Below are 26,881 nucleotides of genomic sequence, written 5' to 3'. Positions count from 1 at the left end.
AACAGTCTAAGCTTTTTCCAAATAATAAACACAGAGCTAACAGACAAAAAACCAATGTGTTTAAAATCCTTAACTTTTATTTAATTAAAGCATACACTTGACAAAATAGTCTATGACAGGATGTCATTACAAAGCTTTCTAGGAAAATATTCTTATACGAAATACTTTTGTGAACGCTTTTGCTATTAGTGACATTTACCTAAATAATATGTGTGGTGCATGTGATAATGCTAAACTGTAGTGTTATAGCTCATGAGCTAAGAATTCTTAGCTAAAGTCATTGCACAATTTGACATGTAGGGTTTCAAAAATAATGCTTTACTTAATAGAAACAAATTGCTATATATGATGTCTGTACATAGGTATTGTATCGATATATAGACTAACCAACCACTTTATTAGGAACATCTATACACCTGCTCAATCATGCAATTATCCAGTCAGCCAATCATGTGGCAATGGTGCAATACATAATATTATGCAGATATGCTCATTCAAAACGTCTTGTTTGTATATCCATGATTACAATCCTTTTATTACTAAGGCTAAAACCTAAATCTACACTCATAAATTAGTGACACACATACAGCTCATTAAAGTGTGGATGTAGAAATGACACTTGCTGTTTATTTATAATTCAGCAATGCCCTGCTAGAATAATCATCTCATAATGAGCTCTGCACAGAGGAAGTGGAAAAAGGGATACGTGATAAAGATAGCCCACAGGCTTGATGGATTCCAGTAATGGCCCCAGGCCCTTTAAACTAATTTCCTTTGCAGATACGTCTTTGAGAGATGAGATAAGAATGTAGATATTTGTATATTCCTCTTATTCCATTGAGACTGAAATGTTGAAAAGAAATTAGAAAATCAGATATCAGTAAGCATAGTAGGAAAGATCTCAAATAACTTAGTTAGAAATGCCACAAATTATTCTAACCTTCATTTTCATGTTTTCCAACAAAATGGACTTGCTCCCGTATAGAATTTCCAAGAACCAGCATCTGCTTTTCAGTATCAATAACACACTGTAAAAGGGCACATATTACATAATGCATTTAAATTATATTAAACCCTGTTGTGAGCATGTTGTCTTGTATTGCCAAGGCTTAACAGAGAGATTTTACCTTTAGAAACTTGAGCGTCTTTGTGCCCAATGATATAAACATTCTGTTGTTTTCTACAAAAACATACACTTCATTTATGGTTTGAGTTTAATTGTTTGAATCTTAGCAATACTTAAGAACAGTGTTATCATGCACTTACCCACAACAGTAAATAAAAGATCTATTTCTGTTTGCCCAATGACCAAACTCAGCTTGAGGTGTCCTATGGTTTGGAGGTTGTGCTGGAGTGGCCCTAAATGATCTTCATTTTTGTTGCTGATGATCTGTGCCTTAAAGCTGTAGGACCAATTTAACGTAATTTGAGCCCTGATTGCTATCACTGTTTAAACCCTTACATGACCAGCTTATTATTCAGTTACTCATCTTAATGCATATGATTATGGGATAATAAGTCTGGAACTGATGATGGTTTAAGAGGTTCACAATTTCAAAGACAGACACAGAGCCTCTTTTGAAGCTTGGCAAGGTCATTAACCATTATATAAAAATTAGATCAGATTATTATCATATAATATGTTATATAATATAATATAATATAATATAATATAATATAATATAATATAATATAATATAATATAATATAATATAATATAATATAATATAATGGATCAGATAACTTAGGATCAAGTAATCAGTGTGCATTAAATGATGCATGTACACATTAAAAAAAAGTATTATTCATATTATAATTTATACTTACCCAAGTTTCTCTACGCTGACTGATGATATCAGATTTAGGGTACAGCCTGTGTCAATTGTAACCATCATATCCATCCCAAAGCACTAAGCAGAGTTGGAAAGAAAGGAAAGAATGAGGAGGTTTGCCAAACATGCCTTGTCTGGGGTATACTTAGGAAAAACTATCAACCTTGACCATAGTGTGTTTTGTTCACCTGACACATGACTTGAATGAGGTCAGTCTCATCCGCTTGAGTGTCGCTGTGCACACTGTGGCTTTGAACCATATGACTGCGTGATGGTTTCACGTTGCGGTTGTTCAGTCTGTTCCGTGATAAAGTGGCCTCCAGCAGCCTCCTCTGGAGAATGTTGTGTGGTTGCTGAAAAAAACATTCAGACTAGAAGTATATTTCCATTTAATAATGAACCTGATGTATATGTAACTTATATGTATAGACAGCAAAAGTCCTACATCAAGTAATTAACTTACTGAATCATGCAAAATTTCATGTTCATTAATTCAATGGCAACAGACAATCACAACACTGAGTCATTTTCTTAGGGTATTTGTACAGTGGGTAGTTTTTCTGTAACCCATTTGCACAAAATCCAGTGTGAGTGACTGGTTTAGTTTCAGTGACATTGAAGACAGCGCAGATCTCTATCACCACTGCAGGTGTTTACAGAATATGGTGTTTCTACCTGGTGGCTGGGTTCACTCTGTAAACCAATTGCGTTTTTTTCTTAATCTTAACATCAACAGTGCTTCTGATTCAGTGGCAAAAGGGCAAATTTTTCTAATAAAATAAAGGTTTCTATAAAGATACCAACAGCAAAATACTGTTGCATGACCTAGGGGAATCTTTATAATTATAATTTTCCCCAGTTAGTGTTAGCTTAGCTAAATCTTCCTGTTTGGTTGTTAAGATAGCTAGCATTGCAGGTGAAAATTAATGACGTTTATCAACATCTTTAGGTTAAGTATGCCCAATATGCATGTGAGATGATGTATGTATGGGTGGTAAGGTGGTACAGCCTATAGTGTTGCCGTCTCACAGTACCAGTGTCCCCTATTCAATCCTGAGCTTGGGTTACTGTCTGTGTGGAGTTTCAGAGCATATTCTCCCTGTGTGTATACAGGTTTTCTCTGGGTTCCCCAGTTTCCTCCCACCTCCGAAAAACATGCCTATGTTGATGGCTATGCTAGTTTACTTCTAAAAATGAATGATTTTGTGAATGTGTGCATATGTTGCCCTGCGACGGACTGGCAGTGTTCCCAGAATAGGCTTTGGATTCATCACATCCCTGAATAGGATAAAGCAGTTAATAAAGATGAATAAATGAATGAGTGAACACTGTATGTCTATGACTTAGTGGAGGATCGCCAGCATCACCTGGGTCACTTGGGTTGTCTAGAATGGCCAGAGGACGAGCGTGATGTCCTTTTATATGCCACAAAGTCGTGTGAGGTCATGACTTTGCTTTTGATAGCTGTCAAGGAAACAAGCAAATGTAGAAGAAAACTCCAGTCATAGAAACTGCTGGTCCACCACTCAGTTGTAGAACCACAGAAGTACATACTCAACCTTCCATGATTGTTTATTGTATGTATGATCTGCATTATTTATTGCAGTACCATTTTACAGGGGTTACTAAAAGGAAACACAATAATACTATCCTTAACATAAGCTAAAATTAACCTTGCATTCTGGTACATAGGGACCAAAATTCGGGTTAAATGGTCAACACAGTGTTCAGGGTTGATTAAACAACGAGCAATCCAACTTACTAGGTCCAGAAGCTGTGCGTCAAACAACCCAAATTCGTTCAAACACATCTCTTATTATTGTAGCCACTGTTTAAGATGACGCAATGGGTGCATTACAAACAGGGAATCCCCAGGACCGATCAGTGACGTCATTGTGTTGCTAGACGCAACTAACACGCCTCTAAAACCTCGCAAACATCCAAACACTTTAATGGCACTATATCTGCTTAATGCCCGGGTCGGTTAAAGACCTTGGGTTATACCACATTTGTAGCTACACCATAGTTTCCCTGCAGTGTGTGTCCAGTTAAAATGATTTTATTCAGAGAGCCTACACAACTCACCCCTTCTTTAGACGTTCCGAGTTTCTTGAGGCCATCTAATGGCAGCAAGTCGGCGGAATCCTTGCGTAAAAACCGATTAGTCTGTTTAATGCTGCGCTGCTGCCGTAAAGCCGTCGCCTCACTCAGGTCCATGACGCTCGCGCTTCTGTCCGCGTCTCTGCGCGCGCGCCCGCCATTTATACAAACACCGTTTATTCCTCCCCCACTCCAAGCACAGCGCCGATCTGCTGATAAGCACTGTCTCTCTATGCTAACAAAACCACGTCCCCAAACTACCGGTCACGTTCAGGTTTTTATTGTCATGTGAACAAACGTAGGCTGCAGTGTGCAACATGCAGTGAAATTCTTACTTTTCCATGCATGCAACAATAGACAGCATTCTAAATAATCTACACGAATGGACATATATTACAGTTACAACTTATATTTAGTGTTAGGATGGTACTTTAAGTGGCTTAAAGAGGCTTACAGTATTTACAGCAAAGAGTAAAGCTGCAAAAGCTTAAACTGCTCAGTGACATAAAGCTATAGCTGTATATCCATATACACATCACATATATATTGCTATAATGACACAAAAATGATGTACAGTATACACCTGCTCATTCATGCAATTATCCAATCAGCCAATCACGTGGCAGCAGAGCAATGCATAAAATCATGCAGATACGTGCGGGTCAAGCTCTTCAGTTAATTTTCACAACACACATTTTACACAGAATGGTGCAAAAAACAAAACAAAACAAAACAATCGAGAGAGTGTTGTTGAGAGAGGTCAGAAGAGAATGGGCAGACTGTTTTGAGCTAAGAGGAAGGTTATGGTAACTAAGATAACCACTATTTACAACTGTGGTGAGCAGAAAAGCATTGAAGAATGGACAACACATCAAAACTTGAGGGGTTACAGCAGCAGAAGACCACTCTGGCTTCCACTCCAGTCAGCCAAGAACAGGAATCTGAGTCTTCAGTGGGCAAAGACTCACCATACCTGGACAGTTGAAGACTGGAAAAAGACCAGGTGATGTTTTGTGAAAATATATTAGAATAAATTAACCAAGGCTACAAACTGTCCAAGGCAATCATAACTACTTTTTGATTTGTTATTTAGTACCAGAGTATCCAGCTTTGTACAGAGCCCAATAATGGAACTGGGACTCTGCAATTATCCTCTTTTCTGGAGAGCCCTTACTACACAAGAGCAGAAGAAGCAATCAGGTGATTCAAGGAAAAATAGTAAATCCACATTCTATGTGATGTCAACAATCTGTCTTCCTTGCTGATTTTTCAACATTCAGCTAACACATTCAACACAGAGCATTTACCATATCTGACAAGTTGACAGAGCTAAACATGATTTGATACATCATTTTATTCTGCTGTTAATGCAGTATGGTAGCATGCATCAACACAAGCGGTGTTATAAAAAAGCATAATGTGTCACTCATTAATAAAAAAAAAATTGTAATCATAATTCACTGTGGTATAAGTGGAATAACACACCTCAAGCCGTGCTATTATACGAAAATAATCCATTTAGGCACACAGTGGAGGGCTGTGGATTGCTATTTTTATATCTCATTGGTAAGACATTTGGCTGGACAATTAGAAAAGTACATGGATATTATTCATGTTTATTAATAATTAGATACTATGGACTATATACCAGAATGACTTTCCCAAATGTGTGATATAGTATATATGGCTGGTTTCTAGAACTTAGATTGAAAGTACTAAGGATTGTTAGTTAATATTTCCCAGACAGTCCAAAACTATGCTTAGCAAATATTAATATTAATGTAAATATTAATATTTCATTTTTAATAGTCAAGTCAGTTTTATTATATTTAGTCAGTCTATGATTTTATTTTAAATAATTAGGTCAAAACTGTTAATCAGCATAAAGGTAAATGTGACAAGCCTACCAAAATACCAATCAGAATTATTCATCTGCTTACATCAGCTCCCTTTTCACCCCAACCACAGAAACTGAAGTGACTTCTTTTTGCTCAATCAGCCACTTTGTGCCCGAGTGTGAGCAAAATTGCATAAAATACACCCATTTAGTGTAGTAGTTTGTGTTGTAACGAGTAGTTCTAGGTGGCTGCACTATAATTGACACCTATTACCATAAAAAGATAGGCAAGCTGAATTTTTATCTAATTAAAACATTTTTATAATAGTCATTGCTTATGCTGGGACAATGAAGACAAAATACAAGTTAATCTGATTTTGCCGAGCATCACCTGCTGCAGTGCCATGTTCTGCTTATCAGTGTAGCTTTTCAAACTCACTGAAAGGGGGAAGTAGCAGCATGGTGCACACAAGATGCAATCTTACGTTATTTTTGCTGTTTTCTGTGACCACCATGTACAAAATACACCAACACATCATGCAACTTTCACGACTTGCATGTTAAAAAAAAAAAAAAAAAAAAAGTGCTGTGGAAGCACAACGCTGTCATACTTACATGCTTTTCTAGCCCTAGGACTGTCCATCAATATACTGTCTGACAATTCTTAGTTATAATTTAAATTGTAGTTCAGGATATATACGTTATTTAATAACAGATCTTTAGTATCACAAAGTTTTAACACGTGAAATCGTGTGGCCAGAGGCTTTAAAGAAATAGTATTTTTTTCAATCTAATCTTTATACACCACATCCGTAGTGTACTTACCACAGACAGATTTTTTTTTTTTTTTTTTTTTTTACATTTTCCTGTATTGATTAAAAAAGGGGGGAAAATTGTTTACGTCAAACCTTACTTGTAATGTAAGTCATAGGACAATTGTTGAATTCTGACAGTAAACAAAATTAAGCTCTAAATCCAAATTATTTGCTTCTTTAAGATATGGGGCTAATAACTTTGCCCCAACTTTGGAAAGTGTCAGTAACTTTTTACATTTACTTTTGGACCAGCACTGAAATGTTGGACAAAATGACATAATACCATTGGAAAGATATTCTCTCATGTTTTTCCAGTCCTAAGACCTTTATTGCTCAAGGTAATTTTTGTAGATTTTAAGTTCATATAATGTGGCCACATTACATTTACAAGTCAATGTGGAGTAAACATATGTTCAATTCTATTCTATTTCTGTTATAGCCTAAGTGCAGGGAAATGAGTCAAAATAATTGTCTGCAGCAATCACACATATTGCTACAGATTTTGGCATCTGTATGTTGGCGTATTCCATCAATGCAATGTACACAAAGAAATTAATAAACTTAACAATAGTTGTCTGTTTTGTGAACACTTTTTACAGCCTGCTCAAAATTTATGGTACACAGGAAGCTACCATTCCTGCAGAACCTCCTCCTGAACTCCCAATGTTGTGATCTATATCACTCCACTAGATGGATATCAACATTAAGGCAGTAAGCTAGGCTTTGAATGATAGACCTTTTTTTTTAGAGGTGGCTGTTCTAACTGGACCTCATTAAGCAAGAGTTCGGTCAATAACTTTATATACTATATGGCCAAAAGTATGTGGACACCTCACTACATGTGGGCTTTCCCCAAATTGTTGCTCCAAAGTTAGAAGCACATACTTGTCCATTTGAATGTCTTTGTATAGCTTCCTGTCACTAGATTTAATGGGTCTGGCCCAAACCTGTTCCAGCATGATAGTGCCCTTATGCACAAAGTGAGGTCCATAAAACATGGTTTAGCAAGATTGGTGTGGAAAAAAAATGAATGGCCTGCACAGAGCCCTGACATCAACCCCACTGAACACCACTGGGATGATTTGGAATGCCGACTGCGCACCAGGCCTTCTTATCAGACATTAGTGCATGAGCTCACTAATGCTCTTGCAGCTAAATGAAATCCCACAAATTTCCACAGCAACATTCCAAAATCTAGTATAAATACTTCCCAAAAGATTGGAGGCTGCTATAGCAGCAAACTGGGGACCAATTCCATATTAAAGACCATGGTTTTGGACTGGGACATTCATCCATCCATCTTCTGTACCTCCTACACGGGGTCATGGTGTAGCCTGGACATGGTGCCAACCCATAGCAGGGCTCAATCGTACACACACTCACACACTACGGACAATTTGGAAATGCCAAACAACAACACGTCTTTGGACTTGGGGAAGAAACCGGAGTACCCGGAAGAAGCACGGGGAGAACACGCAAGCTCTGAACACACAGGGTGGAGGTGGGGTTCGAGCCCCCAACCCTGGAGGTGCGAAGCAACAGTGCTAAACACTAGCCACCTGGGATGTTCAACAAGCGCATATGCGTGTGATGGTCAGGCTTCCACATACTTCTGGGCATATAGTACATGTGATTAGCAGGTCATAAGCCGTAAATCAAAATGGCACCTTTAGTTAAAAGCTGAAAAAAAAAATTAGTTTTCTAATTCCACAAAAAATTATTTTCTATCAGAATACAGGCCTAAGTTACTCGAAGTAACATCAATTTATAATATTATTTGTCACTTCATGTCGCTGCAGAATGTTTTTATTAAGATTACGACAAATATTCAAATATTTAGTGGGTGGTTGTTTGCCTACTATAAATTTGAAGCATTCACTTATTTAAAAAATAGAGTTACATATATTGTACACATTTAATACAAGTAAACACCTTGTACACGGAATTCCCCGTGTGCACTGCATTGCCCATACAACCTCACTGCTTATGACCAACATGCAATTCAAAATGGCCGCGGACACGCACTTAAAACATGAACAACTTTTTGTGTTCACCAAGCATTACCAGGACATTTCACACCTGCAAACGCAAAAGCGTTCAGAATTAGCCTCCCGCACTCGTCGGAAAATAAAAATATATTCTCCTTCCGTACCTAGATAATACTCGTGTTTATTATTCGCTAAACAATACGAGAGACAGAGCAGAATGGCGTTATCATGGTGCCCCTGACTCTGAATACTCTCTGATATTAAGGCGTTAAAACATTTCTAGCAAATCGAAACGCGAGAGTAACGGCTCTGTGTGTTTAAGAGCCTATCAAACGAGCTCCTTGTCATACTACATCCCGCCCATTGACAGGCATCACGCGGTTATTCATGTTCCGGGGTTGTGGTCTCTGCAGAGCGTTTCCTGCCCTGATGCATGGCGGTCGAACGAAGGGATTGTTGGAAAATTTTTGGAGGTTAGTATATAAATGTGTTTTTACCCAGTGTGCCTTATTTCCTCAGTCACTGCAGAGCGGGAGAAGGAGCTGATGGAAATGTCGTGGAAGTTCCGGAGGAAGCCTGTTTTCAATAAAAACAATTCAGATGCATCGGGAAACAATGTTTTATTTATTAGAGGCAATTGGACACGGTGTTCTTATCGGTTACAACGTTGTTAACCTTCCTGTTGTGTTTCTTCAAGTTAACGGAGCTAGCGCTTGCTTACAGCATCTCTCTTTTATAGCCGTATAACATTTTAAACTTTATTAATTGTAACACTTAAATGTATTGTTTTGGATAACAAACTAGCACAACACCGAATCTAACGTAAGCTTCGTGCAAATGTTAAATAAATCTAAAACCTGGGCGTTTTAGCATATTTGCTAACATGTCAAACTAGCATAGCTAGCCGGTAACTAATTAGCTAGGTAGCTAGCGGGGTATGTTTTGCTAATTGCTTGAGTAGCTTTCTGCACATTTAACGCAAAAAAAGACATCTTAATGAATGTCTTTCTTTTCTAAAATTATTGGTGCAGCGCATTCTTTCACGCTAGGCCTGGGTTATCTAGGCAAAGAGGCTTAGCAGGATGAAGTTTCGCATAGCTAGGCTAAAGTGGTTAGCTAGCTAGGAAAGGCGCGTACTCGGCGTTAATACAGTCTCCATGCTTACAAAATTTTAATGAAGACTTTAATTTGGGTATGTTTTAGGATAATTATACATATTTAACTCGATGAAAGCTTTGTAATGACATTTGACTTGGTGTAGCAGCTCCTCTGAGAGAATACATACTTTAGGTTGACATTTTCTAAAATCGAAAGTCATTTCAAAATCTTAAGTACAGGTATTGGCTTCTTGAAGTATTTGCCTAGATGCTTTTCACGGCTGAATGCCTTTTTTTTTTTTTTAAGGTCATCTGACTGGATTCTTGGTCATAAGCCTTAAATTAAGATGACATGTTTAGATTAAAAAAACAAACAAAAACACTACATTACTCTTAAGTTCTCATTTCCATCAGATAGACCGGTGTTACTGGATGCAACATCAGTTTAGAACCTTAGTCAAAACCATACTTCATATTTTTGTAGAATGGTCAATATTTCTACTGTTTAAATATTTCTCATTGATTTATTTTAAAAATCACAAACTCATTCACACCTATGGGCAAGTTAGGATAGCCAGACTGCCCACTTGCATGTTTTTGAACAGTGGGAGGAAACTCATGTGGATATGGAGAGAGTATGTGAAACTCCCCCCAAACAGTAACCCAACCCTGGTGCTACGAGGCGGCAAAGCGTCTCACCATGCCACTGTGTCAATTACAGATACTGTGCACATTTAGTATGAGTAAAAGTTGCTTTTAAATGGAATTCCCAATGTACACTGCGTTGCCCTTACAACCTTGCTGATCATAACTAACTTGCGATTAAAAATGGACGCAAGCAAAACTTTAAACCATGAACAACTTTTTGTTGTTTGTCAAACATTATTTCAACCTACAAATGTAAAATTGTTGATTGGATGCTTTTCACAGGTAGACCATGCTCTTGGCCCAGGTGAATCGGGACACCCAGAGCATGGAGTTCCAAAGTGTTGAGGGTGACCCACAGCAGGTCACCCTTTGCCTCACTGAGGCTGTGACAGTTGCAGGTGGGCCAACATTGTTTTTTTTTTTTAAAGTATGTTTCCTTTTATGTGTGTTAACCTCGTTCATTCCTGCACAGATCTGTAACTCGCAACTTTTGCTTTGCAGACAGTGACCACATTGAGGCAATGGATACAGTGAGTTTGCAGGCAGTGACTCTGGTAGATGGCTCCACTGCATACATACAACACAGTCCTAAAGGTAGAGAAATGGGATAACATCAACTCGTGCTAATGTGTGAATTTCAGTTAATTCACGGAATGCAATATGCGTATTACAGTTCTAGGAAAATATTCCTAGAAGTGAGAGGTATCTTATGTTTTTATTGATTTCATTTTATTTTTAAGATAACAAGATAATGGAAGGACAGGTGATCCAGTTGGAGGATGGATCTGCGGCGTATGTGCAGCACCTCCCAATGCCGAAAGCAGGTACCTTGCACAGGCCTAAAATTAATTCAGGTTATTTACTTATGTGTGCTTCCTTTATGATTCATTTATTATGTAACATATGCATACCTTACATCTCCTTAATGACTCAAGATGTATCTCTTAACATTCATATAACTTTCAGGTGGAGAAGGTCTAAGACTAGAGGATGGCCAAACTGTGCAACTAGAGGATGGGACAACGGCATACATTCATGCACCCAAAGGTACATCTATCGCAGCAGTTACTGTTTTGTGTAACAATTAATGACAAATATAGTACTTTTTTTTTTTTTTTTTTTTTTTTTTTTTATTTAAAGGATGCTTTGTCATTTATGAATCTTACTTTTTTTTCCCAAATCTGAATCAGAGTGAAACTGATACTTTGTTTGGAATTTTATTTGGCCTGCTTTGAGCTGACAGAAGTACGGGAAAGTGTGGGGCTAAAAAACGATTTTCAGTCACTAGTCAGAAATTTGTCTATGGAAAATGTAAACAAACCTTTTGCAAACACACGTAAAAATGACGGAACTCAACCAAAAATGTAGACCTTGGAACCAGTCCTAAATCAAAATGAGTAATTTAGAAACATTAGTACATTTCAATATTTCTTACTTTGCTCTTTGATTCAGATATACAGAATTCATTATACATGTGTAGCACTTCTGATCTATCTTCTGGTATTCGGTTTGCATTATGCAAACCTATTATACACTTGGGTCAAATCATGATCTCACTGTAATTGAATTACAGGTGCACCCAATCGTTTACATTTGCCCAAACAGATGGAAATACTGCATATGTGAAGGTGTCCTTTGACTAAAGTCTGTAATAATAATATATAACAAATGTGTATATAATTATTTTCAGAAACATATGATCAGGGTGGATTACAGGCTGTCCAGTTGGAGGATGGCACGACTGCCTACATCCAGCACATGCCCCAGTCGAGCACCATTCTGGCTATTCAGGCTGATGGCACAGTGGCAGACCTGCAAGCTGAGGGCACTATTGACCCTGACACCATCAGTGTGCTGGAACAGTATTCTGCCAAGGTTACAATTACACCTCTCACCAAAAACAAATAAACAAACAAACAAAAAAAACACTCAGGCCACAATAAGAATGTCTGCTATGGTATTAAAATGAAGTCACTGCTAAAATTTTGAAGCAGTTCTAATATACCTGAACCGCTCTTTCAGATGGAGGGAACAGAATGTGGCACAGGGCTGCTTAGTAGAGGCGACGCTGATGGCAGTGTGCATATGCAGGTGCAGTTTTCTGTATTATTTCTGATCAGTTTTGCCACGGTTTACAGTTTTCCCTGGACCTTGTGAATCACATATGATGTGTTTTTTGTGTGACTGGTGTGTTCTGTGTATTCAGATTGTACTCCAGGGTCAGGAGGGCAGGTCTCCAAGAGTGCAGCATATTGGGGAAAAGGCCTTTCGCTGTGAACATGAGGGCTGTGGAAAACTCTACACAACAGCACATCATTTAAAAGTAAAGCTTTATGACTGTTTGCTTAGAGTGTAGCAAAAGTAAAGCAAGAACAGCTGTTTTATTTAACGTTTTATTTAATATATTGATGTGTTTACTTAATTATCTGGTGATAACTGTGACTTAAAGTTAATGTGTCATTTGTTTCTCTTGAAAAGGTACATGAACGATCACATACTGGGGATAAACCTTACATATGCGATCATCTCGGATGTGGAAAAAAGTTTGCGACAGGTACTGTATCATATCCAGATGCACCTTAATGTGTTTCGTTATTTTTCTGTACAATTAGTCATACTGGTTTTATGTTAACTAACAGGATATGGCCTAAAAAGTCATGTTCGAACACACACTGGTGAAAAACCATACCGCTGCCAGGAGCTCAACTGCCTTAAGTCTTTCAAGACATCTGGAGACCTACAAAAACACACGCGAACACACACTGGTGCGTTATCTGTAGACAGTGTACTGCCTAAGCCAGTGAATATCATTTTCAACAGTGGTTATCCAATAATGACATTTTTTATGTTGTAAAAGTGTTTAAGATTCCTGCATGCTTGTACTTGTAGGGGAGAAGCCTTTCAAGTGCCCATTTGAAGGTTGTGGGAGATCTTTCACCACCTCAAATATTCGAAAGGTTCACATCCGAACACACACTGGTGAGCGGCCGTACTACTGCTCTGAACCCAACTGTGGAAGAGCTTTTGCCAGCGCCACCAACTACAAAAACCACATGAGGATCCACACAGGTACTGACATTTTTCTACCACATCCTAATAAAGAGTATTTGATAGCTAAAACTGCAATAATTATAAATAATAAATTATAATATTATAAATATATAAATAATAAAGTAAATTTTGCTTGCACCTGTAGGTGAGAAGCCATATGTGTGCACTGTGCCTGGCTGTGATAAGCGCTTTACTGAATACTCCAGTCTCTACAAACACCATGTGGTCCATACTCCCTGCAAGCCCTACAACTGCAACCACTGTGGGAAGACCTACAAGCAGATCTCCACGTTAGCCATGCACAAACGCACGGCACACAATGACACCGAGCCCATTGAGGAGGAGCAGGAGGCCTACTTTGAGCCACCTACAGGTCAGTGCAAAACAGAAATGAAAATGTATAGAACCTCTTAAAGCTCTGAGATGATCATATTGGTGATTGATTTCACTAGCCCTGGTCAGTTCCCTAAGTTGGAGCTGTTTTTAATTCTTGCAGACTTTTGTGAATAGGAATGTCATGGTTTGAAATTTTGATGACCTAGTCTAAAACATCATGGTTTCATGGTGTCACGGTATTAATCGGCCATTTAAAAACACACAAGCTGCTGGTGACAATTAAAGGAAGACTTTATTACAAAATCTTTATATGAAAGTGTCTCTGTCCACAAAAATATCAAATCCCCTAACTGTTCTTCTTTTTCAGAAAGATAGTTTTGAGAATGACTTTTACGTAAAATCTCTAACATTGTCAATATTTATCAGATTGTCGTTATATGCTGAATAAGAGAGTGGAAGTGAGGAAAGACAGCGTGACAAGCCAAAAAAGAGTGTGCAGCAGTGCAGTTCTCATTAGCTAAAAATAAATAGTTGTTTGGTTTAATTCAGGTCAGCAATACCATGTTCTTCTGTGCGTTTGATAACCTTTGTGTAAGATAAAGTTATAAACATTCTAGGAGGGGGCGGTAGAGGTAGCAATGTAACGTAGTGGATTACACAGAAAAAGGCTTTCAGTGCATCATGTCCACTGCATGCAGAAACTGAGGTTGCTGTAGTATGGTTTAGGGCGAGTTCAGAGGGACTGGACTGCATATTGTTTGTGCAGTCACAGCTGTGCACAGAAGAGATGAGAACTACTTGAGTACTTGATTGGGTAAAAAACAAACAACAAACAGGGTAGACAGTAATAGAGGAAATGCATTTTAATCAACATTTTGTGACTAACCATGAAACTGTAATAACCCTAGTTGTGAACAAGTTGTTTCTGCTATATTGCTTTTTCACACCAGACTTGACTCTGTATTTATATCTTGTTCAGAGGCCATTGATGACCCTGCATTAACATTTACCCCTGCTGTGGTGGAAGAGGATGGAGGATCAGAGCAGGTTTCAGCAGGAACAGAGATCATGAGTCAGCAGCACGTAGCACTCATCTCTCAGGACGGCACACAGCAGGTCAGGACAGTTTAAAATAAAAGTAATATGTACATTACAGTCATATTGTTTGTAGTTCTGCATTTACTCAGATATTGTTCTTATGAATGTGTGTGTTAAATAAATGTTTCAGTTTCTTTAAAATTCAAATAACCTCAAATTTGGCTCTCAAAGTGTGACAACAAGGAATTTATATCACTTAGAATTAAGTTTTTGTCTGTGCTATTCTACAGATTGAAAATACCTTGAGTAATAAATGTGTTTATTTGTAGTTGAATGGGGAATGGGAAGTTACTAGCTAGCAATAAACTCACAAACAATTAAGCAGTAATAGGAAAGGAAAAGGTTTTACCAGTTCTTCTGTCAGTAGTTTATTTTCCTGCCATTCTTCTCTCTCTCTCTCTCTTTTATTTCAGTTTAATTAAATTCAATTAGCTTTATTTGCATGACTTTATTGGCATTGCCAAAGCTTATATAGAGGAATGGAGGTTAGAGAACAGAAATTAACATTAATAATAGCGACAAAAATACTAATAATAACAGCAGTGATAATGATAGTAACAAACATACTATCTTTCTATGTCTCTCTCTGTCACTTTCTGTCTGTCTCTGTCAGATTGGTTTGTCTGTGTTACATCTCTGCATTTGAAGTAAACATTTTACTGTTTACTGTTTATTGTTAACACTGCAATTGTGCCTGATAAAGAGGTTGTGGAAGCCTCAGGCGCTGCTATGGAGCAGCTAAGGTCGGAGGCTTTGTTTATCTAATCAAATTTTTGGTAGAATTTATAAATTTACTTATTTGTTTATTTTTAAGTTATGGTGAACTTAGTAACATTTTTTTCATATTTATTTTTATACAGACAACAACTACATTTTTTTCACTGTTTATGATTTAGAAATAAAAAAAGGAGTGTTTTCATTTAGAATTTTTCTTCATTAAAATTTTGTTAAGTATACAGATTAACTCGAATCATGAAGCAAATGTCATGAACTGAATCAAATTGTGATTCGAGTGTATCATTACACTCCCAGTTTTTGGGGGGGGCGGGGGGCAGGTTAATATGTTGAAACTAAGTGTCTTGGTCTTGTCATGTATTTTTTAAATCTTGTTTTCGGATCACTAATGAAATTTTAGAAAACTGAAAATTTTGTCTAATTTTGTTCATTAGATTAATACTGGCAGTGGCCTAGCAAAATTGGTTACATTGTACCTGACAATGTAGTGCATAGAAAATATGAATAACTAATACTTCCACTGTCCATTCAGGTTTTTTCTCAGGCAGACGTTCAAGCAATGAGTGGCACAATAACGATGGTAACACAAGAAGGAACAACTATAACCATCCCTGCCCATGAGGCAATGCTTTCCTCCGGAGAAGGTCATTCTGTCACCATGGTTTCTGCAGATGGCACAGAAGGACAGGTATTGGTTCAAATTCTTTCAAGTAATTTATTCTTTTGCAAAAGGTTTTATCTGTATTTACATTCATTCAACTGAACTAAGCGCTCGGCTAAAATGTGCTTTGTCCTGTGTGTTTGCTGATGTGTCTTGGTTCTTATTTGTGTTGTAGGTGGCAATTGTGACGCCAGATCTGTCCGTGTTCCAGACTGAGGACGGAGAGCTGGTGCATGAACAGCAGCAGCGGCCGGTGGTATCCACCAGCCCACATCCAGTTACTCTGCTGGCTACCTCTAACGGCACACACATTGCTGTGCAGGTACATAAAAACAAACAGAGTTCACCAAGTTAAAATAGTGTATACTAAGCCTTTAAGCAAGCAATGTTAGGATTTTAGCCCAAACAAAATCCTGTTTGGGGTGGAGCTGATGAATTACCCAGATCCTTTGTTTGATCAGATGAAGACAGTGGGATTTATGGTATAAGGGTGTGGAAAGCAGATTGGGTTTAACTGAACCACTTAATATTTTCTCAGATAGAGTTCCTGTGTGGCTTTATAACTGATTATTTCCTACCAATTTATTATTTTATGTTAACGTTTAAAATGCCCAGAATGTTTAGGACTTTCATGACTACACTAGAACTATACAGTTGGATTTTCTCTTCACTCAAGCTGAAAATAGCAATATCATCCAATTTCTCTGTCCTGATTAATTCCTTATTTGGACCTGATTATCACTTCTTTCTGTTGATTGGGGTTTAATACACTCATTTAATGTCTAATCATCAAACAATTCATCTCAGCTCACTTGTCACATTCAGCTCACTTGTCGATTACATCTGATTAGAGAGCCCTACTACAGACTAAAATAGGCATTAAGGTGAAGTAGGTACATTTTCAAGTAATTACAGGGCATAAGGTGTGAATGGGATAATTATTTTGAAACTGCAAAACAGATTAAAAGCTGTAACAACCTGAAATCACTCAAACATGTTGTTTTCCATTCATCCTATATAAAAGATTAATGAATTTGCATGAATCATTTCTTGCTAGTGCATTGTTAGATACCCAAAAAATATTATGTAAATTGATTTAATATGTTCTGTAAGAAAACATTGCATTGTATTTCTCTGTTGCTTTTGTTTTGTAGCTCAGCGATCAGCCTTCGCTGGAGGAGGCCATCAGAATCGCATCACGCATTCAACAAGGAGAAACCCCAGGCCTAGATGATTAAAGCATGACCTTCAATTAAGCAAAATCACCATGTGTGTGTGCCGGATGTTCGTGCATGTGCTTGCAGTGAACAACTGAGAAAGTCAAGTATCCAAAAAAATTTGATAGCATCATGATTGCTCTGTTTGAAGAGGACTGAATATATTTTTGTGTGGATTTATGTACATAACAATGTTTTGAAACTGGAGTTTTTGCTGTAAATATTTATTTGATTCTTCTATTGAAATACTTGACTTTTTAGGATCTTAATAAATGAAAATTGAACAACATTCCATTTACACCTGCCTTGGCCATTTTATGGACCTTCCATGTAGGTATGTAATTACTGGTTGTAGTCCAGCTTTTTCTATGCAACACTTCCTATATATGGAAAGGATCCAATTATTATTTGGGCAGAGATTACTATTTTTAGCACAGCAGTGGCGCTGACATGGTAGTGTTTGTGCGTGTGCTGCTGTTACAAGTGTATCTGGTGCAACAGCTTTGCTGGAATGTTTAAAAAAAAACTGTCACTGCTGGGTTGAAAAAAGTCCATCATCAGACAGCAACCAATACACTGCATGGGCATAGATGAACTATGATCTCAGCACCAGCAATTACAGGTTTATCTTCAGCACAGGTTACCAACTCTGGTCCTAGAGTACTCCCTGTCCTTCAACTCAGCAAGGGCTAAGCAAAGGAGAACACTCCAGCACCAGGTTTGGGGACCTGTGAATTAGCTAGATCAGCCATGTGGGTTTCGATGTGTGCCCGAAAAAACGAAAACAGTCTGAAGCTATATATATATATATTTTTTTAACCAAACATACAGACCTGTTTTAAACGACCTTTTGTTTTATCAACGAGCAATTATAAGGTTGCAGATGTATTACATTAATTGCTACTTTTTAACTAAGTGAAATTTTGTGAAAGTGAAAAGTATGAACCCAAACTGAAATTTCCATTACAAAGTCGGGCCTGTGATCAACTGAAAGGAATGAGATTAGAGAGATCAAAGCGCGGACTAGCGAGTCGGGACTAGCGCCATCTCCGGCCAGGTTGCAAAAAGCACCCGCGATGACGTCGACGTTCTGGAGCCGCCCATCATTCAAACTTGGAGGTGCGCTCTGATTGGTCGGCGGTGAGTCATTTGACCAACGGTCGCGGGAAGACTTTGACCACGCTTGTTGTAGGTGGGAGGAGTAGTTCCAGGAGTTCGCCATTCAAACTACTTTCGTAAACAAAATTGTCTTTAATCGGTATAATTTTGAAGGCTTTGCGTTTTGTTGGTTTTTGATTTTTATCTTTTAACGTCGCACTGTCTTTCGTGAACATCAGATTTCGTCTTTAGTGCACTGACTTATCTGGGGACTTGGGAGACTCGGAGGAGAAGAAGCCATTTTTTTTTCAAACTTGGCCGCTTTGGTGCTTCGTGGTAACAAGTCAACTTATTAGTCGGTAAGAGCTTGTCTAACTCGGTTGTGTGGATATTGGAGTTGCCTTTGGACTATATTGTCGCCAGTCAAACGGCGGAAGACAAGCGGGACTGCTATTTTATTAAAGTGACAAGTCTAAGGGAAGTTGTGTTTAGCAGAGTGGCTAGCTGGTTCTAGGCGTCGTTTCGTCTCTACGGGGAGCTCAGAGTCTCCCGTTAGCTAAAGTTAAGTAGTTCGTGTTTGCTAGATGTGCTTAGCTTCTTAAATTTCTTTTCTTTAGCCATTTGACTTGGTTAATTTATTGAGAATAACGTTAGCGTAATTTTACGCCAGCGTCTGCGTCTTTAGTGGGTTTGTATAACTCTCAGTAGAGAGTTTCTGCTGGCCGAGAAAATGAGTTTCGGCTGCCGACGGCACGCAGACTTTTCTCCAAACCTTCGACCAATTCGCCAGAAATTGCAGTTTTCAACCAGCGATGGCGAAGAGGACAGTATTGAGGAGGCCAACAGCAGCACCGGGGCTGAGTCCGGCTTTACCGAGCTGGATTCTCCGGTATCCCTGCGGCGAAACAGCACGGATAAGAGACCCGACGAGCTGAACAGCAGCCCTCTGAGCCGCACCAGAGAAGACGACGACGCCGAGTCCTGGGACGAGGAAGGCTTCGGCTCTCCGTCTCAGCTCAAAATGAACTTTTGTAGGAAAAACTCTCCGTCGCCGAGAAAAAGTCCTCGCGCTTACGACAGCTCACCGGAGAGGCCGTGCATTCAGGACGATGTGGAGGGCTCGAGCTCTCCCGTTCCTGACTGTCCTGATACACCACCCCATAAAACCTTCAGAAAACTGCGGCTGTTCGATACTCCACACACCCCGAAGGTTCGTGCTACACTTCTTATCCTCACCTGCGTTTAAAACTGACTTATCACCACTGAAACACTGAGATTAAAGTATGCTAGTATTCGAGTGGTTTTTATTTTGAGAAAGTGCAAAATGTGGCATGGCAAACATAATAATGAGAGCTATTCCAACTACAGTTTCTCCCTCCAGGTGATAGGCTTTAGAGCTCAGTGACCCCGTTATCACTGTGCAGGTTATGTCATGTTTCATATGCAGTGTATTTAATGTCTGAATACAGCGGCGGCTCAGAGCTGTGTCCATGTTTTGCTTGCACTTTAATACTTGTAATGCACGTGTCTTTTAACCTGTAGAATCAGTCTGTGTATTTCCAGAAGTGTTTTTTTTGTGTGTGTGTGTGTGTATTTACAAAAAAAAGAATATATTCTTTGCATATTTCACTATTATTTATTTTTAATGCCTCGTCTCCACTGTGCAGAGTTTGCTCTCCAGAGCCAGGACTTCAGCCTCGTCGAGCAGAAGAGTGGCGCTTTTTAAGAATGTGGATTCCAAAGGAAAGGCGAGTCTCGACGGAAGGCGAAACCAAACACCTCTGGTCAACATTAACCCCTTCACCCCCGACTCAGTGGTCGTCCAGTCATCAACTCAACAAAGAAACAATAGAAAGCGCTCTCACTGGAATGAGTAAGCTCTTTGACTTGGTTCTAAAGGCGATGGTTGTTTTGGGTTAACTTTTGAGGTTTAAAAAAACTTTTGGCCTTAAACCTTTTACATGCCATATATTTAATGTTCAGATTGCACTGAGGTTCGTTAAATCCGTTTACTGCCCAGGTTGCGCGTCAACACATTGGCAAGAAACCAAATCCTCATGTACACTCCTCCACCACGCCATGTGCTTCCCCCCTACCCACCCCCAAACGCCTCTCTGCTGCCCTCTGGTGTCTGATGTGCAATAATGACTCCTCTTCTCCCATTGTGTTGCAGCTCCTGTGGAGAGGATATGGAGGCGAGCGATGCTGAGACTGAGGAGGAGATTATTCCACCTTCAAAGGTAGATATTTTTACAGTTTAGACAGTAGTGTGTTAGGGCATTTTATGACTCCATTATTCTTCTCTTTTCTCGTTGGAAACAAAGCTCTTGCTGCTCATCTCATGTAAACAAAAAACACTGTATTGTAAGTGTTGGTTGTGGTAACGTTTTGATTCTAATTCTTATAAAACCCCGTTCTCTACAGAGAATTACAATGATGGAGAGTAACATGATGTCCAGATATGCATCAGAGTTCCATGAACTAGAGAAGATTGGTTCTGGACAGTTTGGCTCAGTGTACAAATGTGTGAAAAGACTAGATGGCTGCATCTATGCAATCAAGCGTTCCAAGAAGCCTTTGGCAGGATCTGTGGATGAGTAAGTAATAATGACTGATATCAACTACATAATACACACTGTATCTTCAAACAAAGCCCATTTTCTTTTTATCGCTATTTTTGTCCATACTGTGCTCCCTAAAGTTGCTTTGTGAGAATGTCTATTGTTAAAATGAATATACAAATAAAATTGAATTCATAAATTGTACATCTTTTATTAAATTGAGAAACTTAATGTGCCCCTTTTTTAAATTTTAATTTAATTATTATAAATTTATGCAACCAACCACAGGCAAAATGCACTTCGTGAGGTCTATGCACATGCAGTTCTTGGACAGCACCCTCATGTGGTCAGATATTATTCTGCTTGGGCCGAGGACGACCACATGCTGATCCAGAATGAGTACTGCAATGGCGGCACCTTGTCTGATGTTATTGCAGAGAACTACAGACGTATGCACTTTCTGTCTGAGCTGGAACTGAAGGACTTGTTGCTGCAAGTCTCCCGCGGGCTCAAGTACATCCACTCAACAGCGCTTGTGCACATGGACATTAAGCCAAGTGAGTTGTTTTCATAGGATACTTTGAGATTAATGGATAATTTGCAGTTTGTTGTTTTTGCAGAATAACATGTTGTTCTAAAGTAGAATTCACATGGTGTCATATTTTAGACTTTTATAGGCTACTTTGTTTTTCCCATTCTAATTTTTTTTATGTTTAAAAAATGTTTGCCATCATGTCATGCACCCTACATAATACATGGCTGTGTGAGAAAGGGGCATGTGAATAGAGGCTTGTGTTAACTGCCTGTTTGAGCCAGTATACAGAGAGTCATGGCGATATGGGGAAAACTGTACTTTCAGTACTGCGAATTACTCTGTAAAAGCTTTGTCTGAGATGCATCTCAGTAATGTGTCTTCAGTATGTTTTCGTATTTTTTTTCTTTCCTACATTTATTATTGCATTTTATAAAAATGACTTAAGAAGTGGCATTGGAAGTCCTAAGTAGTATTGCATTTAATGCATTCTATTTATATAAATGTTGACACTCTGAAGTGTAGAACCATTGTTGTGACAATGGATTTAAAATTGTTTGTATTTTATGTATTTGTTTCAGGTAACATATTTATTTCAAGGAAGTCTGCAGTGAGCGTTGAGGAGTTTGAAGATGAGGAGGATGGACCCAGCACTAATGTGATATACAAAATCGGTATACACACACTGACTACACCATTTATATGTGATATACAATTCTGTTAAATTGCAAATTAACTGACAGCCTCTATTTATTAGGTGACCTAGGCCATGTGACCAGGGTGACCAATCCACAAGTTGAGGAGGGTGACAGTAGATACCTGGCTAATGAGGTTCTTCAGGAGGTAAAACAATGTTTTTCTTTCATAGCAAAATTTCTGTAGAGGTCATTTGGAGGTAGGCTTTGTATTTAAGCAGTGATGTAAACTTTTTCGCTCATAGGCTAACACTGTCTCATGTTATTTCAATTCATTTGGAGGTCTAATGTTGTTGAAGTGCACTATATGGCCATACGTTTGTGGACACCTGACCATCAGTCCCATATGTGGTTTTTGAACGTCCTGTTCCAGATTTAGTTGCCCCTTTGCTGTTATAATAACCTCCACTCTTCTGGGAAGGCTTTCCAGTAGATTTTGGACCGTGGCAGTAGAAATTTGCACATTCAGCCACAAGAGTGTTAGGGAAGTCAGGCACTGATGTCAGGTGGGGAGGCCTGGGGCACAGTCAGTGTTCCAGTTCATCTTAGCTGTCTTAAGTGAGATTGAGGGCAGGGCTTTGTGCAGGGCACTTGAGTTTTTCTACACCAACATTGGCAAATGAGTGCCTTCATGGACCTCAATTTGTGCACAGGGGCATTGTCATGCTGGAACCAGTTTGTGCTAGCTCACTTAATTCCTGTGAAGGGAAATCGTAATGCCACAGCATACAAAGGCATCCTATACAGTTGTGTACTCTACACGTTGTGACATTAGTTTGTGGAAGGCGCATGTATGGATGTGATGGTCATTTGCCCACAAACATTTGGCTATAAAATGCATCAGTTAACTCAAAAAATTTTACTTGGTTAAGTCCTTGAATGGCTTATTTCAGTTATATAGATTTTTAGTTAACTGAGCCATTAAAAGCATTGCACATAGATTATGATGTTTTTGAACTGGTGGATGGTAGTGTGTTCAGTCTGACTGATATTCTGAGTATGCTGCTGTTCCTTTCAGGACTATAGTAACCTGACGAAGGCAGATATCTTTGCTTTGGCTCTGACTGTTGTCAGTGCATCTGGGGCTGAGCCTCTGCCAACCAATGGGGAACAATGGCACAAAATCCGACAGGGAATCCTACCCCATATCCCACAAGTGCTCTCTCAAGAATTTTTAAGCCTATTAAAGGTTGGTAAAAATTATCTAAACTGGTTGTTTATTTTTAAAATGGTAGTTTTATAGTTACTTCACTAAATAAATTTTTTTTTTTAAATAATTTCTTACAGCTTATGATTCATCCTGACCCCACACGCCGGCCATCGACCTCTGACCTCATCAAGCACCCTGTTCTGCTGACCGCCTCCAGGATGAATGCTGATCAGTTGCGTGTGGAACTTAATGCAGAGAGATTCAAGAATGCCCTGCTCCAAAAGTATGTGATTTGTTGCAATAAACTGCTTAGTTTTAACAGGACTTGTTTGATACAGACAGATGCCTCATTCAGTTTTTGTGAGTTGGCTATGTATGTAAGCCTCACGAGGGCAAATGAGTACAAGGTCATTTGAGCTCTCGCTTTTGATTCAGTTGTTCTTAAAACCTGAATAACAGCTAACCACCACTTTTCATTTGATGTTAGCTGTTAAGCTTATTTATTGCTTCGTAGTGCCTAGAAGAAATACTTTACATGGTTAACTGTAATGTGAATAATAATTGATAATAATTTCAATTCAGTCTTTTTGAATTACAAATAAAATTTAAATAAAAATTTCTTGTTCTTTTTTGTCTCAGGGAGCTGAAAAAAGCCCAGCTTGCCAAAGCTGCAGCAGAGGAGAGAGTTCTGTCCACAGACAGAGTCCTGACACGTTCCACAATCCAGTCTAGTTCCAGAAGCTCTCGGCTTATTGGGAAAAAGATGAATCGCTCTCTCAGCCTCACCATTTACTGAACTGAAATTAAATAAATTTGACAGAGAAGAGTGTCCCTCCATTGGGAGGAACATTGATGCTGTATCACAGATTTCACATGGATGCTCTTTTGTCTATTACTGGTTGGACAGCTTGCATTGTCTCATGACTGTTTGTGCTTACACTGTTCTGATACAAGCGAGATGGTTTTGAATGGAAGAAAACCATACTTTTCATAGTAATTGAAAATCTCAGTTAAACATCTCTGTCAGTTTGTACTGGCCATAGACTGCTTTTTATTGCATGGTCAAGTTCCCTTTGCAGAATTTCAGTTTTGCATATTTCTTCTGTAGATATTTCTTAAGGTAGAGAACTTCCTTATTGTTTTGTTTTCCTTATCTCTTCTCCAACTTTCACAGAGGAAGGTCTGCTTGTTGGTCATGGGGTAACTATGAACCTCTATAGAGACCTCATGTGTGAATGTTCCAGATCTGAGACTTGTGCACCTTACTGCCTGTAAAATGCCTTATGTCGAGCAATGAAGGTTGGGCCCTATGTGTCGATTACCATTAAACTGAGCACTTTGGAGGCAATGGGGAGCTCGCCAGAAAGCCTGCTGCTATTCATGTTTGTCCATTTCCAGTTGTGGTTGGAATATTTGATATACATTTTTATCATTATTCTTTTTCCCCCTGCCTTAATCATTGATCTCTTTTGCTATACAGACTTTTCAATATAATTTCCTTTCAGGTTATGTAGAGTTCTTTACAGAAATCACATGTATGCATTTGGTTTTTCATTTAGAAATGGTGTTGAATTGATCATGTGTACATGGGATTTGGTTACATTTAGAAACTGCAACTTAAGCTAAATTCATATCACCAGTTGAAATATTTGCTTAGACTGAAATCAAAAGACTTCCACTTCAGCCTCAGTCCTGTTTGTAGCATTAAAACAATTGCAAAAAAAACCCTTTTTTAGCTTTACGTTATCAGTTAACAAGCCATCATCCTATTTGTCTGTATTGCCACTGTACTATTTTTAGGGTACTCTTTGGTTTCCCTCTTAGATCTTGTACCATAGAACATCGCCTTGTTTTTTTTGTAAATATGTTCTTTTAATAAACTAGATCAACACATCATTGGTGTGTTTTTGTCAATGCGGATTGCTCATGGGTACAGTCTTGCAGCTTGCACACAAACAGTGGTAGTGCCTGGAGTACTGGACATCTGCAAATCTCAGGCCAAAGCTCTACTGTTCTTATTTTATACAAATGTATTTCAGGCAACAGTCCAACTACGTGATTATTTCTCAGATTTTATTATAATGAAGTAATGAAGTGTCCTTATTTTACCTCCAAATTAAGCATAATATTCAGTAACTACAGTGAAATCAAAATAAAATAAGTGTGTTACAATGGTGAGGAATATAGGAGTTTAAGTAGTAGTTAAAGTAATATTTATGTGGAATTATTTATTGGGACTTTGCATTGAAGAAAGTATGGCGGTGAGTCAATTGAAAAGCTTAAAAGTGTGACAAATTAGAACTGAATAATTTTTTTTCTTGTGCTGACCAAAATGGGGATTTTGTAGAAAAATGATACAATTTTGTGGCACCTATTTGCAATAATCAACCCAAAATAATGTTTTCTTTTGATTCACTCTCATATATTTCCTAATGTTGACATGGATTATGCCAAAGATTATATATCATGGCCATTGCAAATTCACTACCATGTTAATTTTTGAAAATTATAAGTTTATTTGCTTTTGGTTTGGGTAATCATGAGAATGCCAGGATGTTATGGGATAATTATATATTTAGTGTTTAGTGTTTTTGTCAGTAATTTGAAGAGGCAATATAGTGCCCTATGAGACTTCCAGTGTTGCTTGGGTCTACAGAAGCTTGTTGATGTTGACCACCTCCCACATAAATTGCACATATCCTTCCTCTGAAAATTAACATGAGAGTCTAACATTCCTTTGAAAGCAGACTGACCTCTTCTGCTAAAGTTTTGTTCAAACATTTTCTCTTTTCAGTTAATGTTTTTGAGCTAATTGCCATTTATTTGTTCTAAACTCTAAAGTGATTAGAATAAATGAATTGCAGAAAAGGTGCAACATGCACAACTTCCTCCTCAGCCGGAGGAGGGCGGCAGGTCATCCTGAGCGGCTGTTTAGGCATTTACATTGTCCATCCATTTGAGGCCACAGCTTTGTGCCTGGTACCTGGAAGAAGCCTTATTTGTCATCTGTAGTACAACAACTTGAATAATAATAAAATTCTTTATTTTCCCTTCAATTTAGCATACATCTTCTCAGTTACAAATTAGGCTATAAGAAGCAGCAAGGCATAGTGAAAATTTAAACCAAATAACCTGTTAAACTGATTAACTGATAACATTAGTAGATCTCTCTAATTATATTAAAATTTCATTCAAAAAATAATTAGCTAAAACTTTAATTCCCAACCTTTTTAACAATGTGTATGTGTGATAGCTTAACTAATTATTGTTACTGTTTAATTATTATTTTAGCACTTGCAGCTGCATTTGTAGTTAAAGAATTCCTGAAAGTCAGGGCTGCTGCAGTACCCCCGCTTCCCACGTCCTTGATTGCTCTCTAGCCTATAAATGACTTTATTTGAATTGAATTACTGAGACTGTGAATTGGTTA

General features: G+C 38.3%; 3 protein-coding genes across 6 annotated transcripts; 2 read left to right on the top strand and 1 right to left on the bottom strand.

The window, feature by feature from the left end:
- Window positions 1–55: 55 nt before the first annotated feature.
- On the bottom strand, window positions 56–8,781 carry LOC113534366 (nuclear receptor-interacting protein 3). Of its 3 annotated transcripts, none has more exons than XM_026927087.3 (7): window positions 3,918–8,781; window positions 2,021–2,185; window positions 1,828–1,910; window positions 1,267–1,403; window positions 1,128–1,195; window positions 941–1,028; window positions 56–843 (listed from the first exon to the last, which is right to left on the bottom strand). In XM_026927087.3, exons 1-7 carry the CDS (start codon window positions 4,047–4,049, stop codon window positions 830–832), a joined length of 687 nt encoding a protein of 228 aa, XP_026782888.3. In that variant the 5' UTR covers window positions 4,050–8,781; the 3' UTR covers window positions 56–829. The 3 variants fall into 3 exon arrangements, with proteins under 3 accessions (XP_026782888.3, XP_026782889.3, XP_034161025.2); XM_026927088.3 differs by having other exon boundaries at window positions 1,128–1,180; window positions 3,918–4,285; XM_034305134.2 differs by lacking the exons at window positions 1,128–1,195; window positions 1,267–1,403.
- A 148-nt stretch (window positions 8,782–8,929) lies between these two features.
- Window positions 8,930–17,704, top strand: znf143b (zinc finger protein 143b). 2 transcript variants are annotated; one of them, XM_026927480.3, is made up of 16 exons: window positions 8,930–9,045; window positions 10,600–10,715; window positions 10,819–10,911; window positions 11,058–11,141; window positions 11,284–11,364; window positions 12,008–12,192; window positions 12,340–12,408; window positions 12,524–12,640; window positions 12,796–12,871; window positions 12,957–13,082; window positions 13,207–13,386; window positions 13,514–13,741; window positions 14,684–14,820; window positions 16,070–16,225; window positions 16,374–16,520; window positions 17,353–17,704. In XM_026927480.3, the coding sequence occupies exons 2-16, from the start codon at window positions 10,607–10,609 to the stop codon at window positions 17,434–17,436; spliced, it is 1,872 nt and encodes a 623-aa protein (XP_026783281.2). In that variant the 5' UTR covers window positions 8,930–9,045; window positions 10,600–10,606; the 3' UTR covers window positions 17,437–17,704. The 2 variants fall into 2 exon arrangements, with proteins under 2 accessions (XP_026783281.2, XP_053090848.1); XM_053234873.1 differs by having other exon boundaries at window positions 8,934–9,045; window positions 11,058–11,171.
- Window positions 17,705–17,846: 142 nt separating this feature from the next.
- wee1 (WEE1 G2 checkpoint kinase) lies at window positions 17,847–25,347 on the top strand. The gene is made up of 10 exons (XM_026927777.3): window positions 17,847–19,723; window positions 20,181–20,386; window positions 20,687–20,753; window positions 20,938–21,110; window positions 21,363–21,631; window positions 22,188–22,280; window positions 22,364–22,449; window positions 23,320–23,490; window positions 23,589–23,734; window positions 24,091–25,347. Exons 1-10 carry the CDS (start codon window positions 19,244–19,246, stop codon window positions 24,245–24,247), a joined length of 1,848 nt encoding a protein of 615 aa, XP_026783578.1. The 5' UTR covers window positions 17,847–19,243; the 3' UTR covers window positions 24,248–25,347.
- Window positions 25,348–26,881: the final 1,534 nt, after the last annotated feature.

This window comes from Pangasianodon hypophthalmus, chromosome 6 (assembly GCF_027358585.1).
Source record: "Pangasianodon hypophthalmus isolate fPanHyp1 chromosome 6, fPanHyp1.pri, whole genome shotgun sequence".
NCBI classification, from domain to species: Eukaryota; Metazoa; Chordata; class Actinopteri; order Siluriformes; family Pangasiidae; genus Pangasianodon; species Pangasianodon hypophthalmus.
Note: the sequence above shows the minus strand (reverse complement) of the source record. Positions and strands in the feature narration are given on the sequence as shown.

What these genes read in the sequence shown, in the direction of transcription:
- LOC113534366 (XM_026927087.3), bottom strand. Translation starts at nt 4,049, where the DNA reads ATGGACCTGAGTGAGGCGACGGCTTTACGGCAGCAGCGCAGCATTAAA. An exon ending in TCGGAACGTCTAAAGAAGGG is followed by an intron (nt 2,186 to 3,917) that starts GTGAGTTGTGTA and finishes TGTTTTTTTCAG; the next exon opens with CAACCACACAACATTCTCCA. An exon ending in TCATTCAAGTCATGTGTCAG is followed by an intron (nt 1,911 to 2,020) that starts GTGAACAAAACA and finishes AACTCTGCTTAG; the next exon opens with TGCTTTGGGATGGATATGAT.
- znf143b (XM_053234873.1), top strand. Translation starts at nt 10,607, where the DNA reads ATGCTCTTGGCCCAGGTGAATCGGGACACCCAGAGCATGGAGTTCCAA. An exon ending in ATGGCAGTGTGCATATGCAG is followed by an intron (nt 12,409 to 12,523) that starts GTGCAGTTTTCT and finishes CTGTGTATTCAG; the next exon opens with ATTGTACTCCAGGGTCAGGA. An exon ending in CTCAGGACGGCACACAGCAG is followed by an intron (nt 14,821 to 16,069) that starts GTCAGGACAGTT and finishes CTGTCCATTCAG; the next exon opens with GTTTTTTCTCAGGCAGACGT.
- wee1 (XM_026927777.3), top strand. Translation starts at nt 19,244, where the DNA reads ATGAGTTTCGGCTGCCGACGGCACGCAGACTTTTCTCCAAACCTTCGA. An exon ending in AAGCGCTCTCACTGGAATGA is followed by an intron (nt 20,387 to 20,686) that starts GTAAGCTCTTTG and finishes ATTGTGTTGCAG; the next exon opens with CTCCTGTGGAGAGGATATGG. An exon ending in AGATTATTCCACCTTCAAAG is followed by an intron (nt 20,754 to 20,937) that starts GTAGATATTTTT and finishes CGTTCTCTACAG; the next exon opens with AGAATTACAATGATGGAGAG.